This window comes from Nannospalax galili, unplaced genomic scaffold, assembly GCF_000622305.1.
Source record: "Nannospalax galili isolate Female #2095 unplaced genomic scaffold, S.galili_v1.0 scaffold339, whole genome shotgun sequence".
Classification (NCBI taxonomy): domain Eukaryota; kingdom Metazoa; phylum Chordata; class Mammalia; order Rodentia; family Spalacidae; genus Nannospalax; species Nannospalax galili.
In genome coordinates, this window is record NW_008344185.1 from 1,475,826 (window position 1) to 1,492,741 (window position 16,916).

Sequence of the window (16,916 nt, forward strand, 5' to 3'; positions counted from 1 at the left end):
CAGAAAATTGTTATTGAATATGTCAATGCTGTTGTAATGAAATGCTTCTTCTAAGTATGTGGTTATTAAATAAATAATTACCTGGAAAAAAAAGTGATTTTTTAAAATATAACTGTAAGACGTAATAGTACAATGAGAAAGTATTTTCATAAACTGTAAGCGACAATTTGCTAGTCTTAAGCAATTATACATGGCAGGAGAAGAGAGGACTGGCGATGAAGAAGGCTGGGGAAAGGCCATTGTGTGGGGTAAGAATGAATGCTGAAGACAGTGCAGCAGCAACAGAGTGAAGAGCATGAGCACACAGGAAGTAAGTAGTGATGCCTTCCTGGCCAGTGCTTAGAATATCCTGGATCTCTATACTTTTAGACAAGAAGAGTTCCATTATACTCTACAACCACACACCGTGGCGTAAGCCTACAGTCTCAGCTACTTAGGAGTCTGAGGCAGGAGAATCCTCTGAGCCTAGGAGTTCTGGGCCAGTCCTGGGTAGCACAGCAAGATCATCTCAAATATATAAGATTATTATAATCTAAATTATCAGGCTATCACCCTGACTAAAAAAAGACCCAAGTATATTGTACTGATAGAGGCCTACTGCTATTAAGAGAAAGAAACATCATGTAATTGAAAGACCAGACCAGTAAGAACAAAGTAAGAGAATGACTCACAGGCTGTTACTATATTGTTAAGATAATAGCACTTTATTTTATGAAGTTCCTGTGTTTTCTTTAGGACCATCCAAAGCACCAAGTTTCTGGTATAAGATAAATCCATCCCATATTCAGGAATATAGATCTGTACAGCTCATATGGAAGGTAAAAATAAGTCCGTTTATACTCTTATCTCGTATAAATTCATTTAAATGGTCTTGTGAGTTTGGGTTTCTTAACACTTAAATTTTATTTCTACTCATAATAATTTCAGCCAGGCATTAATAATGTTAATACATAGAAGCATAAAGCTTTATATAGCCAATGAAGAGATTCATTTCATAAGTTCAGACGATAGCTAGTGGGTACAGTTTATAGAAGTTTAAGTTCTTTAAGAACAGGACCCTTTTCTGAACTTCATGAAATTTACCAGAGATGCCTCATAAAAATAACTGTTACAGACTTGGGATAATCAGAATGTGTTTGATAAATTGATACATGTGCATTAGTAGATCATACCAGAAAAAAATAGGGAGGGAAAATGCTGAAGCATAGATAATGTAGGCCAGCATCACAGCCACCGTGCAGCACCCTGTGCAGAACCAGAGCTGACAAGGCGATCCAACCTCCCTGATTCAGTTGAGGTGTGTGTGTGTAGCTGTTTGTTAGTGAGTAGTAGATGTTGCTTTAGAACTAAATTTAAAATGAACTTGCCAATCCCTTCCAATTAAATGTACACAAGTTTGACATACTGGCAGAATTTGTGAACATGAAAAAACCGACTCCTCAAGATCTATGAAATAATTTATAATAAAATTTTATTATAGACATTGCCTGCCTCTGAAGCCAATGGAAAAATCTTGGATTATGAAGTGATTGTTACACAGTGGAAATCATTTTCACAAAATTACACGGTTAATGACACAGAATTGATAGTAAATCTCACACATAATCGCTATGTGATAACTCTAACAGCAAGAAATCTTGTTGGCAAATCAGATGCAGCTGTCATAATTATCCCCGGCCAGCACTTTAAAGGTATGTGTCTGTAAGATGGAAACTGGCTCATGGGTGGAAAGAGTGGTTTGGCATGGGCAGGAACCCTGATAGACACAACAGATTAGTTTATCTGTTCAGAGTCAGATGTGCTCATTTGTTTAGATAAGGAGACAAATTTCATCAGGATCTATGAAATGCCTCCATCCCTGGGTGGCTCATTTAAACTTTACAGTAAGCATGCTTAATTCATTCATACACTTTTGATTGTTTTCTTGGTTTTTTTTGAAATACTGTTTCAAGGTTTTTGAGAACTTTATGACATATGACATAAACATATTGTTTACCTATAGCTGTTAATGAAAAAGATGTAGTTATAAGGCTCAGTTCATAAAACCTTTGAAGAATTTGGAGAAAGCAAGAATTTAAGTTTAAAAGTAAATTGACTACCTTATGTGTATATTGTGAAGTGCTTTTATTTATGGAAAACTTGATAAACCACATGTTTTGAATATGACTATAAAATATTGAAATAATCAGATTTGTGACTGATTTTATCTGCATCAAACTTTGTTTCAAAGCTTCTCACCCTGTAGTGGATCTTAAAGCATTCCCAAAAGATAACATGCTCTGGGTAGAATGGACTGCTCCACATAAATATGTGAGGAAGTACATACTTGAATGGTGTGTGTTGTCGGATAAATTGCCCTGTATCCCAGACTGGCAACAAGAACATGGCAGTGTGCATCAAACCTATTTAAGAGGTATACATTTTAGTGGATATCCTTTTCTAACCCCTTAAGATAGAGTTTCCTTTGCATGTTTTTCTCTGTTTACTAGGCATCGTGATCCTTAGCCTCCCTAGTGACTAATGTGTCACTCCCAGCAGCTTATACTGAATACTTAGCCTGTTTGAACTATAGGGTCTCTGTATGGAGAGTGCTTTTTTAAAAATCCTCATAATGCTTTATTATGAAAGGTACAATCACAAACACAAAACTGTATAGTAATAGAGATGTAGAGACCAGCTGTTGCTGCCAATTGGTTGTATGTTCTTTGTGCCCAACTTAACTCCCTCATTCTTCAGATGAAAACATAGTCCCCTAGTTTAACTTCTTACAGCCATCAAGTACAAGGAGCCAAACTAGAACACAGGTTTCCATAACCCTTCAAGTAGAAGTTCTAACATAGAACAGCAGTGATACTGGAGAGTTCCAAAATGCATAGTTCTCTATGGTAAGGTACAATTTACTAAGTGTCTGTGAAGTAATATAATAGCTTTAAACAAAAACTAAAAACACCTAGCATGTATGTGCTTTTGAAATAATGAAAGATAATCATTAGAATTCATCTGTGACAAAAATATTAGAGAAATGCCCTGAGCAGAGAGATTTCTACCAGTAAGTACTTGAGCTTTACTTGTAAAACAGGATGTTTGGTTCTTACTAACCTGTTATTTAATATATGGTTTTGATAAACATGGTTGTGTACTTTGTCAGCATTACCAAATAAAAACCCTGGTAGAGCTAGGGAGATTGGAAAAACTAGAAGTAGATACCTGAAAAGCCAAAAAAGCACAGGATCAGCTCATTGAGACATGAAGGATTCAAGACTTAGTAGCCCTGAAAGCATCATTATTTCTGAAGAATCTAGAAATTGCTGGGGGTGTTTGTAATATATCAAGAAAAGGTAAAACTACTCTGTAGAAGAAGTCAAAAGGCACATACAATTTTATGAATGCTAGTTAAGGAAATTAAAGTTCTTGTTGAAGATGTAAGCAGTGTAATAAACACCTTATTTTCTGATACATATGGTACATATTTTATAAAAGAACATTTTTACTGTTGCCTGCTCAAACAACTTATTTTGATAACTTGGAGGAATTATAAGTAAAAGGAGCACTGTATTTAAGATAATTTTCCCTTTAAAATCATGAGGGAAGTAGTACTGATCTCTTCTTTCAACTCACCTTGCTAGTCACAGCCCTTCAGTCAGTGCTCTTCTCTTGACTTCCTTACTGGCATCTTGGCGGGTCTCAGAGAATTAGCTAAAACACCTAAGTTGTCCAATTCTAAGCAAGACCCAGAAGAATTCAAAGTGTTCTATTAATCCTAAATGTAAAGGCAGTCGCTGCTTCTATTAACATTTGCTGTACTGACAGTAAAAGGAACCTCTTATGTTTTATTTTTATTTTGAGACAGGGTCACCTAGATAGTTCATGGGGGCCTTGAACTTACTATATAGCCCAGTCTAGCCTCTAGCTCATTATCCTCCTGCCTCAGCCTTCTGAATGCTAGAACTACATAGCCAACATTTTACTCTAAAGTTTGTCTGTTATACAAAAGGCAATGTTTATTTATAAAACTGTAGTTTTAAAAGAAAAGAAAATTAAGTGCTCATGAAATTATAATACAAAAGTCAAGGAATTTGAATTTTTCTTTTGGGGAAATACAATTCTTAACCTGCTGCTCTTATTTAAGGAAACCTAGTGGCGAGCAAATGCTATCTGATCACAGTTACTCCTGTGTATTCCATCGGACCAGGAAGCCCAGAGTCTGTGAAGGCTTACCTCAAACAAGCTGGTAAGTTCAAACTCACTTTCTTTTAAAAATGTTGAGTTTAATATTAACAAAAAGATTTTGATCACTTTTAAATAAGAATCTTCATTATATTCAAATAATTTTATTATGAGGAATTTTTATTGACACATTACTTTTTAATATTCTGTTGTTTTTTAATTATCAAATATTTTTACTCTGGTACAGCACCTTCCAAAGGACCTATTGTTCGAACAAAAAAAGTGGGGAAAAATGAAGCTGTCTTAGAATGGGACCGACTTCCTGTTGATGTTCAGAATGGATTTATTAGAAATTATTCTATATTTTATAGAACCATCGTTGGAAATGAAACTGGTAATAAAATTGTATCAGTTACTAAGTTTTTTTTCTCTTTATGCTTTTAAATACTAATGTACACTATATGTGTTCTAGTATAAGCATCCTCAGGAGATGCCTGTAAATGTGTCTTCTAATTGTGTTCATGGCTTTATTTAAAAAATACTGCATTGTGCTTAAAGAATTATGTCAGAGTTATAAAGGTTGTTTCTGGGAAAATAATTTTATTCCTTCTTAATATTTTTACGATGTCAGATATGGAACAGATAAATAAAAAACATTGACTAATTGAATCAAACATTGCTTTTTTTCCTTCCAGTTGTGAATGTGGATTCTTCCCACACAGAATACACATTGTCCTCTTTGAGTAGTGATACGCTGTACATGGTACGGATGGCAGCATATACAGATGAAGGTGGAAAAGACGGTCCAGAATTCACTTTTACAACACCAAAGTTTGGTAAGAAATAACGTAGTTTGATCTTTCTGTTTTAAATTTAATTAGACTAGAAATGGATTTACTATGCTCAACTGCTGCCACTCTCCTAGATCTCTTGCTTCCTCTTCCTTTTTCTACCCAATTTTAAATATTCTGTATTCTGCGGACCTCTGTTATTGGCCCAATTTCCTCATGTGCCCATTCAAACTTACTACTCATAGCTTTAGCTAACCTCTCTTCCTTCCAAAATATATTTCTTTTCCTTTGTTCCATTCTACGTCCATCCAGCTATTTGCCAAAACCAGAAATGCAGATGTAATTACAATAAATTTCTTCAGTTTTCCCTCACATAATCCAAATGCTAAGAAGGTCTGGTTGATTATGCCCCATTCTGCGCACACCCCTTTCCTATTCAGCTTGCTCTTTGGCCCCTGGCTCACTGTTTCCTCTCCCTTGTTCCATCTTTCTAAGTGTATCATCCTACTTTAGGGCTTCACCCTCTCTTGCTTGGCCCTCTGTAGCCTCCCTAAAGAAGACTCACATGACATTCTTTCTTCCCCTACATTTTGAATCATTACTAATAGATATATAACAATTCTTGAAATAAAACATTGAAAATATTTCCCTAATTAACAAAAGTTATATTTACTATAGGAAATTTTTATAATAAAATATAAGGGGGAAGATAAATTAGTCCTAATCTCACTCTTAAAAATAATCTAACAATATCTTTGTATGTATACACTTTTCCCAAAAATATGAATCAGTAATACTAGAACTATTTACAGTCTGTTTCTTTTTCAATTATGTGTCTGCAGTTTCCATTACGACTTCTTTAAATGATATGGGAATTTTGCCCCCAAAGACCTTATAGCTTAGTTGAAGAAATGTGGCAAAAATTAAAATGTTTTTTAAAAGATATTTAGGTGATTTAGATAATAAACATAGTAGGAATTTGAAGATCTCAGTAGAAGGGAGTTTCACCAGCTTTAAAGAATGTTCTTAGAAGAGACAATGCTGGAATTATGATGTGGAAAAATAGAGGAAAAAAAGGCATCTTAAGGGTGTGAGCAAGGGTCCAGGAGGTAAAGTGTGAGAAACATAAAAGCACAATTTTAGCACTGGTAAAGGAAAGCTTCTACTAGGTAGATTTGGCATTCTATTTGTGAGCTCCTTTGTATTCAAGGGTTAATATTTGGGCTGAGCATGATGGTATATACCTGTAATCACAGCACTTAGAAGGCTGAAGCAAGAGGATCACAAGGCAAACCTAGGCTACATATGGAATCTTTCTCAAAAAATTTTTCTTTTCAATACTTTTCCCAAGCATTGGTCTGATTTCTTGAATTCGCCTGGCCTTCATGACCATATGTACAGTGGAAAGATAAAAGCCTACACATAAAATAAAAATAATAAATAAAATTAAAAAATGGGTGAGTAGTGTATTTCTGCAGTATTACTCTCACACCTATTTTCCTATAGACTAATGAAAGAGTTATCTCTATGATAAAGGGCAAGTTTAGCATATTCCAGACCCTGATTCAGGCCTCAGCAGCACCACAAAATATAGAGATGCAGGAAGAATTAACCAGAAACAACCACAAGGGAAGTCATTTTTTAAAAAAAATATCCCTAGGGCCTGGACTGCTTTTGGAGAGGACCCGGGTTTGATTCCCAGCATAGCATGGTGGCTATGAACCAGCCTTAACTCCAGTTCCAGGGGAATCTGATGACATGGTGCACACACATATATATAGGCAATACACTCACGTACATAAAATAAAAATAACAAATAAAAATTTAAAATAATCTCTAACATTTAATTGTCCCAATTAGTGATTCATTTGTTTAATAAGTCTTTTAAATGCAGGTAGAGATTTGTGTGGTATTTAGGAATTTGACATTTATTTACATCTTTAAATTTTTATTTGTTTTAGAGACAGTGTCTCTAGTGATATAGTATAGGCTCCCAGCTGACCTCAAACGCCCAATCCTTCTGTCTTGCCTTCTGCACACTGAGGTTATAGGGCAGCACCACCATGCCCAGATTTGCTTGCCTTTAGATGAATTACTCCTTTCTGTACCCTCGTGCCTCGTGAGGATCTGTTCTCAGATTTTTAACCCTGTGTCAGATGTACTATCCTTTTGAAAATGACAGCTCTTACCAAGTCAGATGAGGTAGTCATTTCATTCTCTAGCCAATGTGTACTTCGTGCTTACTACATAGCCAGGTTTGTAGTATAAGGACAGATGGCTAGTATTAACCAAGGACAGAGAGGAAGGAAAAGCCACTTGAAAACCTGAAAAGACTAAAAAAAAGGAACGTGTACTTAGTCTTTTCAAAAGTAATCTATAATATGACCTCTTCAGAGACTGAGACAGGAAAAGTCTGGACTCCATAGTGAATTCCAGGCCAGTCTGGGTTACATTGTGAAACACTGTCTCTGTAAACAAAAAAATTTAAGCAGTAATCCAACTAGGATGTTGTATTTTTTCTCCTTTTGTGCTAATAGTTATATTTCTCATCATACCCTTTGATTTTTTTAGCTCAGGGAGAAATAGAAGCCATAGTTGTGCCTGTTTGCTTAGCATTCCTGTTGACAACCCTTCTGGGAGTCTTGTTCTGCTTTAATAAACGAGACCTGTAAGTACCAGAATTCATAATTTTGCATTTTTTCTCAGTATTTATTGAGCTCTAGTTTACATAACAGTGTTTGGTCATTTGAAATTTACAGTTTGATGAATTTTTGTAATTCTGCACAGATGCATAACCACCACCATAACCAAGATTCAGAACATCTGTCTCCCTCAAAATTTAATTTCTTATCTGTCTTCTTCCTCAACCTCTGACCCCAGACAAACACTTATCTGTTCTTGGTAACTGTAGTTTTGTCTTACCTAGAATTTCATATGTGTGGTCTTATGTGATGTCTCACATTTAATGTATTTTGGAGATTTATGTTGTTGCATATATTAGTATTTTTTTCCTTGATATTATTGAATCATGATATGGGTATGTCAGAGACTTCACATTTTTCTAATTTTTGGCTATTATATAGAATGCTGCTGTGAATATTTACATACCAAGCTTTGTATGGATGTGTGTTTTCATGTATCTCAGACAAATAACTTCTGAGCAGCTTCTGTTTAACCTCTGAGCAGCTACTAGGACTCAGAATATAGCTGAGTGGTGGTGTTTGCATGACATGTGAAGGCTCCCCCTCCCTCCCCAGCACTATAAAAAAAGAAGAAAACAAACTGCCAAGCTTTTTTCAAAGTGGCTACACCTGACCTTGCATTCCCACCAGTAGTATTCCATGCCATCACCAGACGTGATACTGTCAGAAGCTGTTAAGTATGGTTGTTCTCTGAACTATGAGTGTAGAACTATTTCATTTCCATTTCCCTAATGACTGAGTGGGTCTTTTCAATGGATCTTTTCATGTATCACATATCTTATTCTTAGTGTATCTACTGAAGTTTTTTGCTGAATTTCAAATCAGATTGTTGTGTTAAAATTCTAAGAGGGGCTGCAGAGATAGCTCAGTGGTTAAGAGCACTGGCTGCTCTTGCAGGGGACCCAGCACCCACATGGTGGCTAACAACCATCTGTAACTCCAGATCCAGGGTTATCCAGTGCCTTCTTCTGACCTCTGTGGGCATTGCATGACATGGGTGCACTTAACACACATGCAGGCAGTACACTCATACACATAATTTTTTTTTTTTTAATTTTTAGAAGCTCTAAGAGTTCTCTATATGTTTAGATAACAGGATCTTTCTGTAGTCCCATGTGGCAGAACTTAGCTATGTAGACCCGGCTGGCCTCTATCTCACAGAGATCCGCTTGCCTCTGCCTCTGCCTCCCAAGTACTGTGATTAAAGGATGTCAGATATATATTTTGCAAATTTTGTCCTGCTTTGTGCATTCCCATTTTTTAACTGTGATTTTAGAAAAGCAGATTAAAAAAAATTTTTTTAAAGTCCACTTCCTCTGAGTCTTTTTTTTACCTTTGGTTCTTGAATTTTGTGACCTTTTTATAAAAATCTCAGCTTAACCCACTGTCACATGTTTTCTTCTACAAGTTCAGTTTTAGCTCTGATGTCTATAGTTCATTCAGGGTTAATTTTTGTGCATGGTATTAGATCAGAGTCAGGTTTAGTTTTCCTCCTTTAGATATCCAGTTCTATTCTTATGAGAAAAGACTATCTCTTTTCAAGTGAATTGCTTTGGTGTCTGTGCCAAAAATCAGTTGTCCATATAAGTTTATGTCTATTCCTAGATTCGTATTTCTGTTCCCCTGAACTGAATGCTTATTTTTATGTTATTTATTTACTTAATATTTTATTTATTATTTTTATTTATTTTATGTGTATGCGTGTATTGCCTGCACGTAGGTAGGTGCACCCACGTCGTGAAATGCCCACAAAGGACAGAAGAGATTGTCAGATCCCCTGGAACTGGAGCTACAGACAGTTGTTAGCTGCCATGTGGGTGCTGGGATTCAAACCTGCATCTTCTGCAAGAACAGTCAGTGCTCTTAACCTCTGAGCCATCTTTCCAACCTCTTGTTTTTTATTTCTAAGATAGGGTTTCACGTAGCCCACACTGGCCTTGACCTGATGCCTTGGCCTCTTGAGCATTGCGTTACAGGAGCACACTACCACTCTGACTTTTCTGTCTGTTCAATGTCTTTTCTTATTTGTGAAAATAAAATTTACCATATTTTATTTGGTATCAGTATGCCATTTTTATTAATTTGCTGTCTGGATACTTTTAATTAGAAGTTAAATATCTTTCCCTTTGTTTTTGTTGGGAGAGGTCACAGTCTAGTATAATCTAAAATTCCTAATGATTTTTTGCAGAATTTGAGCCGAGATATTTGTAATTGGATATTGATAATAGTTTCTTGGTTACAAAAAAAAAATAATAATGTGGCTTTAGGATGATAAAGATATTTTTGCTGGTTCTTAAGACTCTTAGGCGACACATAGAAATAAGGCTTCTCATTGTCACATGGGGTTCTTCATGTACCCTGCTTCTTCTTTCTTCAGAATTAAAAAACACATCTGGCCTAATGTTCCAGATCCTTCAAAGAGTCATATTGCCCAGTGGTCACCTCACACACCCCCAAGGGTAAGATAAAAATATTTCCAAATTATTTGTAATAAACAGACTTATTAGAATACATTTATGGAATTTAACCAAAAGATATTTAGGATGAATCGAAAAGTAAGTGAAAATAGTATATAAATGACAATTGCAATCAAAATTCTAAATACCTCTAAATTTTAGAGGACCTTCATCATAGCATGTTTGTGCTGGTATTCTTCCTTCTGTTCAGTAAACATTACAAATATTTGAAAACTGAAAACCCATTATACATACATTTTGTTTTAGCTATTAAATCTGGTTTAACATTCTACCATTTTAACATTGATGAATTTTAATACTGACAGAAATGATTTCAGAACTTAAACTAGACTCTTTAAACTTAATATACGCTAGAGGAGAAATCATTTATATCTATTGTCCTCTAATAATCATTGGATTTAATTTTAATAAATAAGTAAATTTGTATATTCTACAAAACTTCAGTCATTCAAAGTTGATTTTTAATGTTTCCTAGTTTCTCTGTCCATTTAATTCTAGGATGTCTAGTCCATGTGTAAATATTAGGTACTGTATTTGCTTATAACAATATTGATTTGGAAACTATGGAAATACAGACTGATTCAGACCTCTTAGTTTAGTTTACATAATTTGCAATCCATCTAATTGACAATGATTTGATGAAATTGTTTGCATACCACTGAAATTTAGTGAAAAGTTTCATAAATACATTAATTAGCTCTTAGAATTTCTTTTCTTTTAAAAAAAAAAAAAAATGCCGTAAGTAATGATCCATTTCTCTCCTTCTAGCACAATTTTAATTCCAAAGATCAAATATATTCCGATGGCAATTTTACTGATGTAAGTGTTGTGGAAATAGAAGCAAATGACAAAAAGCCATGCCCAGATGATCTGAAGTCATTGGAACTGTTCAAGAAGGAAAAAATTAGTACGGAAGGCCACAGCAGTGGCATCGGGGGCTCTTCCTGCATGTCGTCCTCCAGGCCCAGCATCTCTAGCAGTGATGAGAATGAATCTGCACAGAACACTGCAAGCACTGTCCAGTATTCAACTGTGGTACACAGTGGCTACAGGCACCAGGTTCCATCAGTGCAAGTCTTCTCAAGGTCTGAGTCCACACAGCCCCTGTTAGATTCTGAGGAGCGCCCAGATGATCTACAGTTGGTAGATAATGTCGACATCAGTGGTGACATTTTACCCAGGCAACAGTATTTCAAACAGAACTGCAGTCAGTCTGAAACCAGTCCAGATATTTCACATTTTGAAAGATCAGACCAAATTTCATCAGGCAATGAGGAAGATTTTGTTAGACTGAAACAGCAGCAGGTTTCAGATCATATTTCACAGTCCTGTGGAGCCGAACAAATGAAGATGTTTCAGGAAGTTTCTGCAACAGGTGCTTTTGGCCCAGTGACTGAGGGACAAGTAGAACAATTTGAACCTGTTGGAATGGAGGCAGCAATTGATGAAGGAATCCCTAAAAGTTACTTGCCACAGACTGTAAGACAGGGTGGCTATATGCCTCAGTAAAAGACTAGTTGCTGTTGCAACTTCAGCAGGACCTGAAAGGAAAGCTAAAATATTTGTCTGTGATTTCAGATGATAAATAATCTTCACTCCCTGAAGATAATCATTTGCCCTTAAGGACAAAGTCACAACTGGGCCATCTCCATTCCAGAATGTCTGGGATTCTACTTCAAGCACTACATAAACTGACTTTATCCACTGAAAAGCTGAGTGACTTTGTGCTGTTTCAGGATGTTTGCACTGAAGAAAACCAGAAAATTTATAAAGTAAACGTTCTGTTTTGCCACCATAGAAAACAGAGGGTATTTAAATGAACAGCGGTTTTTTAGTATAGCTACACTAGTTTAGGTGAGAATAGTCATCCAGAAAGTGACTGAGGGATGCCAGGAGCAAAGGTCTGGATCCTCCGCTTCAGCTGACAGCAGCATTTAGAAAGAGGCCATAAGGCAAAACTATCCAGCTTTTGACATCTGTCAAAAGAAATGTTGGGGGCAGGTTCGTTTATAGTTCTTAATTAGAGAATATTGGCAAGTTCCCTTCTGTTGATATCGGTGCTGCTAGCTGTTACTGGAAAAAGGGAATGGGCAGAGTAAAAGTACTCATTTTCTTAATATTAGGTAATCCAAAGCCTCACTAAAATTTCCAAAATTTGTTTTTTATCATTGCCAACCTCTTTGAAATCCATGGCATTTTTCTCTGCATAGACAGATACAAAATGGACAGATGATTTCAGAGCATTTGGTTGAGAAAGCACTTTATACATATGTCTTCAGCTTAAAATGCATTTTCATTGACTATACCTTGTTTTTATTTTTAAGAATTCCAGAGTTTAAATTTTTCATCTTGTAGAGGGTGTTTGACGCAAACTGATAGAGGTCTGGCAGTATTTACTACAACCAAAAGCAGAATCCCAAAACATACATGCTGATCTTAGTAAATATCACAGTTAGCAAATATCCTCATTGTAGGGAACTCTTATAAAGATGCAAAGTTTTTGTTTGTTTGGGGTGCTGGGGATTGACCCCACGGCCTTAAACCTGGTAGACAAGCACTCTCCACTGAGCTACAGCCTCAGCTTTTTTTTTCTGGAAATGAGTTCTCATGTTGTTTAGGATTCCCAGCACAGGCTCAAGTGATCCTCCTACCCCAGCTTCCTGAGTAGCTGGAACTCTAGGTGTACCTACCACACCCAATAAAAGATGGTATTTTTAATACCTGTCACTTCTGAGGTAGAGTTCTACATTGTGATTTAGGAATATTTTACATCTCTTCTTTGCAATTCTCTTCTGTAGGAAAAAAGCGATCCAGGCTTTTAGGATTTAGCACTAAAGCCATTAATGCATTTATGCCGCCACCTAACTGCCCAGTGTGACATGGAGGTGGGGTAACGTAGAAGCTGAGTAAGTAAGAACTGGTCATGCTTTGCTAGGGACTGACTACAACCAAGTGTGCTCACAGGAAATGTTTTCATGTTTAAGTTTCACAACATGGGCACACTTAAAATAGTTTATAAAGGTTATTAAACAAAAGCCTAAGGAAAATTGGTATTCATTTACAGTTGAATATAATTTTATTTTTTTACTTTCAGAATATTGTTCATGTTAGACTTCCAGATATACTTTATCATTATATCCTTGCAGTTGTATAATGCATGTACTTTTCTGAGTTCTTTCCATATATGATCTTTGTGAGACAGTAGATGCTTTATTCTCATATGTTCAGTTTCCCACTTTAGGCAAAACAACATGAGAGGGGTAAACTGACAGAACTGAAAGTAGATGAGTAAAGTCAGGCACTGAAAGACCCAGATTCACACCACAGGATAACTCCATCACAGCCATTCAACCTGGACATCAGACCTGGTCCAGGTCAGGACTGAATTTGTCTACTTTGTGTGTATTTGGCAGGAAATTGACACGATTTAAACTTTCATTTACTCACAGTAAGTAGTCATGTTAGTATAATCACATTGAGTTGTAACCTTCTTTATAATAAGTAGTGGTGTGAAGAGCATTTGTAGTGTGAAGTTTTTATATTGGGGGTAGGGGGTAGTTATGCAATGTGAGTTCCTGATCCAAGGGAATAAGGATGAGAGATCAATGAAGAAAGGGCACATAAAAGTAAGTTTGCATGTTGAATCCTATCCAGAACATGGCATGGTGAGTGCCACCACTGACACAGCACTTGAGACACAGGAGATGGTTATGTGGTTATCATGGAAGCACTCATTCAGAAAGTATATATTTGAATGCTAATATGCAATGCGCATCTGCCCTAAAAGAGAAAAACAACCATAAAACTTGTCTTAAATACAGACTTTCCTAAAGCATGTTTCAGAATAGTGTTTGGATGCATGTACCTTATATTTTAGGTAGGCAGAGAAAATAATCTGGTTTATGTAAAAACTAGCCTAATAAACCTAGTGGGTTTATTACTCTTTAAATCTTTCGTATGTCAAAATATGGTTTAAAATAATGCACATCAGAAAACAGCTTATTTGCAACCAGAACTAATTCACTGCTTCTAATGCAGTTGTCCCCTTTAGGATTTGAAGAAAAAGACAATTCAAACATAGGCTACGTGTGTTGTTATTATAACTATTGTTTATTGGTGTGTTTGCTATCTTACCATCATCTCATAAAGGATAAAATGCTAAATAACTATTACAAAATATGAAACTTTAAAATTTTTACCCATTAAGACCTAGAATTTTAATCTACTTAAGAGCATGAATCAGTACTCAGGAACATGCTAACGTGAATAGAAACAGGGAGAAAAACTCAAGCCCCTTGTGTTCATCTCTGCTCTCCACCCAGCTCATTCAGTCTCAGCATTATTCCTGGATAAGGGCTTACCATATAGTCATACACTGACCCCCTCACCCGTATTGTGAAGTTGAAAGTTAATGAAGTATATTTATAGGACATTTTGTTCAAGTTCATATTTAAAGTAGAACATCTAATTTTATAAATAGAAATCTGACGTTCAATTTTAAAGCTGTCTTTTTATACCCACATAATTAGTAAAACCTGACATAAATGTAGAAGTATAAGAATCATACAGGATTCCTCAAGACACTTCTGTTTACTAGCATATATTAACCAAGTAGAACAGTCAGGGAGACTTTCCTCCCCTCTTATGTTCGATCTCCTGTTTTATTTTACTCTGCTCGTTTTAAGAGCAAATTTCTAAAATATGCACTTCTGTGTTAGTAGTTTTCAGTGGGGGGAATAACATCAGTGAGCTACATGTAATGGAAGGCCCATTGTTAAAGAACTCTTGGGATAGCTTTCTGTTGTAGTATTGCTGTTAGATTCTATTGCCCAGGTAAGATCACTTTTTTTAAAATGTGCCTTCCTATAAATTAGAACATATGCAGCCCTAAAATGGCAAGGTATTTAGAGTTACCTAGATTTTAGAGGTATGAACTAGCCAACCTACAGCCAATCCACTCCAATCCTGGCCAGCATTTCCTTTTCAGATTGTTCATAAATAATTCAAAAGAAAGTCAAAACAGTTTTCTCAAACCAAATGTGCTGTCTGTTGGATTCATGTATTTTTTTCTGTCATATATGCTCTGACATGTGCAGGATATTTTGGTGCTCACCACATTAAAGACAGAAAGGGGGTGGCTCACACTGAGCCCTTCTGTGCTTGTCTGTTCTAGTGCTTTTCAGGGGTTTTGGCATCAGTAAGCTCTCACAAAACTGTTAGTTTTGTTTCATTACCTAGTTGTCATTAGTTGTGATGGATCATGATAAAAATGCTTTAGGCTGGTGTGGATGGAGATCTTTTATTCCTTGAACACCAGCTTTGTCTGGTAACTACAGGCGGCGAACGATGTTCTGTGAGTACTAAAATGTGATGTGTCTGAAACAGGGATGTTAGGGCAGTATTCGAACTCTGTAGTCTTAATGTTTGTTATAATATACTCTAAAAACAAATGTACACTTGGCTAGCACAAGGCAGTGATAGCATTAAGCATGGCTCCCTTTTACGTCTTAGCTCTCAGCTGTGCCTCATTTACTTGTAATTATAATTCTTTCAAGTTTGCTTGCTATTTACTCCACCTCGTGTAGCATCATTTGGAACGCTAGTATTGTATGTATTTTTGCCTATGCAGTGAGTTGCATGTGCTAATTATAACCAAAGCTGTCAATTTTATGTTGACATTATTATAAATGTTTTACCATATATCATCTCTAATCCTTTAAGTAAATTTAAGAAATAAATTCTTTTTTTTTTTTTTTTTTTTCCTGTGTGTGGTCACCACCATGTGACTGTCATTATGCATAATGTTTGAGGTAATGCTATTTATTAGTACTGGTGTTGGTTAATTCTGGTTGTATTGTAAACAGTGTTTTAGGCTTTCTAAATGTTCATTGGACATAATGGGATAGAATTTAGAAGGAAATGGTACACTGTGTTGACCTCAGTAACAGAAGAGATGGCAGTAATTTACCAGTTTTCCAGATTACTCCATAAATTCTGGAATTTTGGCATTTCACCTCCCCATGGACTTTTGTTTATGTAGTTGCCAAGGGACCAAGTATAGGGTTGCTGCGCCAACTTGTGGCCTGTCTGTCTATACTGCTGGGGTCTCCAAGCTTCCCACAAGGAGGCATGAAGCAGGTTATTCCTACTCCTGTAGTCACTGAGAACTGTATGAAACTAATAAGAATCAGCAGTTTGTAAGTAAAAAAGGTTGCAGCTACAGTCATTTAATCAAAAATACACAGTGGGTCAAAATCTACAAACCAGCTGATGAGTAAATTTCACCCCTTCAAATCTATATTTAGGTTTATACAAATATAGATTTGGGGAGTTTATTTAAAAGTGTTTAAAATCATTTTTTGTCTGCAGATCTAGGCTCAGCCTGATTCCTTACCCTGTATGATAGATAAAAGTCCTTCCTTCCTGCCTCTGAAAAGATTAACATTCTATTTCCCTAGCAGGAAAGCAATTATCTTACTCAAGATTGCTTTTGTATTTTAGCCTTTTGTCTTAAAATAATATATAAAACATTCCTTCCACACTTTCAAAACACCTGAGCAAACCGTATGTATGCCCGTCCACATACAGGTAAGTTCAGCGCTAATTAATGGAGTGAGTAGAACGGGCAGAAAAGAGACCTGAGGTGGAAGAAAGAACAGTAAAGCAGATGGAAGCTCAGACAAGTCAGTTGATGTCCCATGGCCACACGTTTAGCCTGGCTCCTGGGTGACCAGAAAGGCTCCTTGCCTTCTCAGCAGCTCCAGGCACTCAATTTCCTG

At 36.2% G+C, this 16,916-nt stretch overlaps 1 protein-coding gene across 1 annotated transcript in view; it reads left to right on the plus strand.

Moving 5' to 3' along the window:
- Il6st (interleukin 6 signal transducer) overlaps positions 1–15,426 on the plus strand; it is a 55,997-nt gene extending 40,571 nt beyond the window's left edge. The window contains exons 8-16 of the mRNA XM_008840382.3: positions 736–818; positions 1,481–1,691; positions 2,231–2,413; positions 4,130–4,231; positions 4,415–4,561; positions 4,863–5,003; positions 7,530–7,626; positions 10,038–10,119; positions 10,906–15,426. Coding sequence (XP_008838604.1) covers positions 736–818; positions 1,481–1,691; positions 2,231–2,413; positions 4,130–4,231; positions 4,415–4,561; positions 4,863–5,003; positions 7,530–7,626; positions 10,038–10,119; positions 10,906–11,646 — 1,787 coding nt within the window. The 3' untranslated portion in view covers positions 11,647–15,426. The remainder of the gene's footprint in view (positions 1–735; positions 819–1,480; positions 1,692–2,230; positions 2,414–4,129; positions 4,232–4,414; positions 4,562–4,862; positions 5,004–7,529; positions 7,627–10,037; positions 10,120–10,905) is intronic.
- Positions 15,427–16,916: the final 1,490 nt, after the last annotated feature.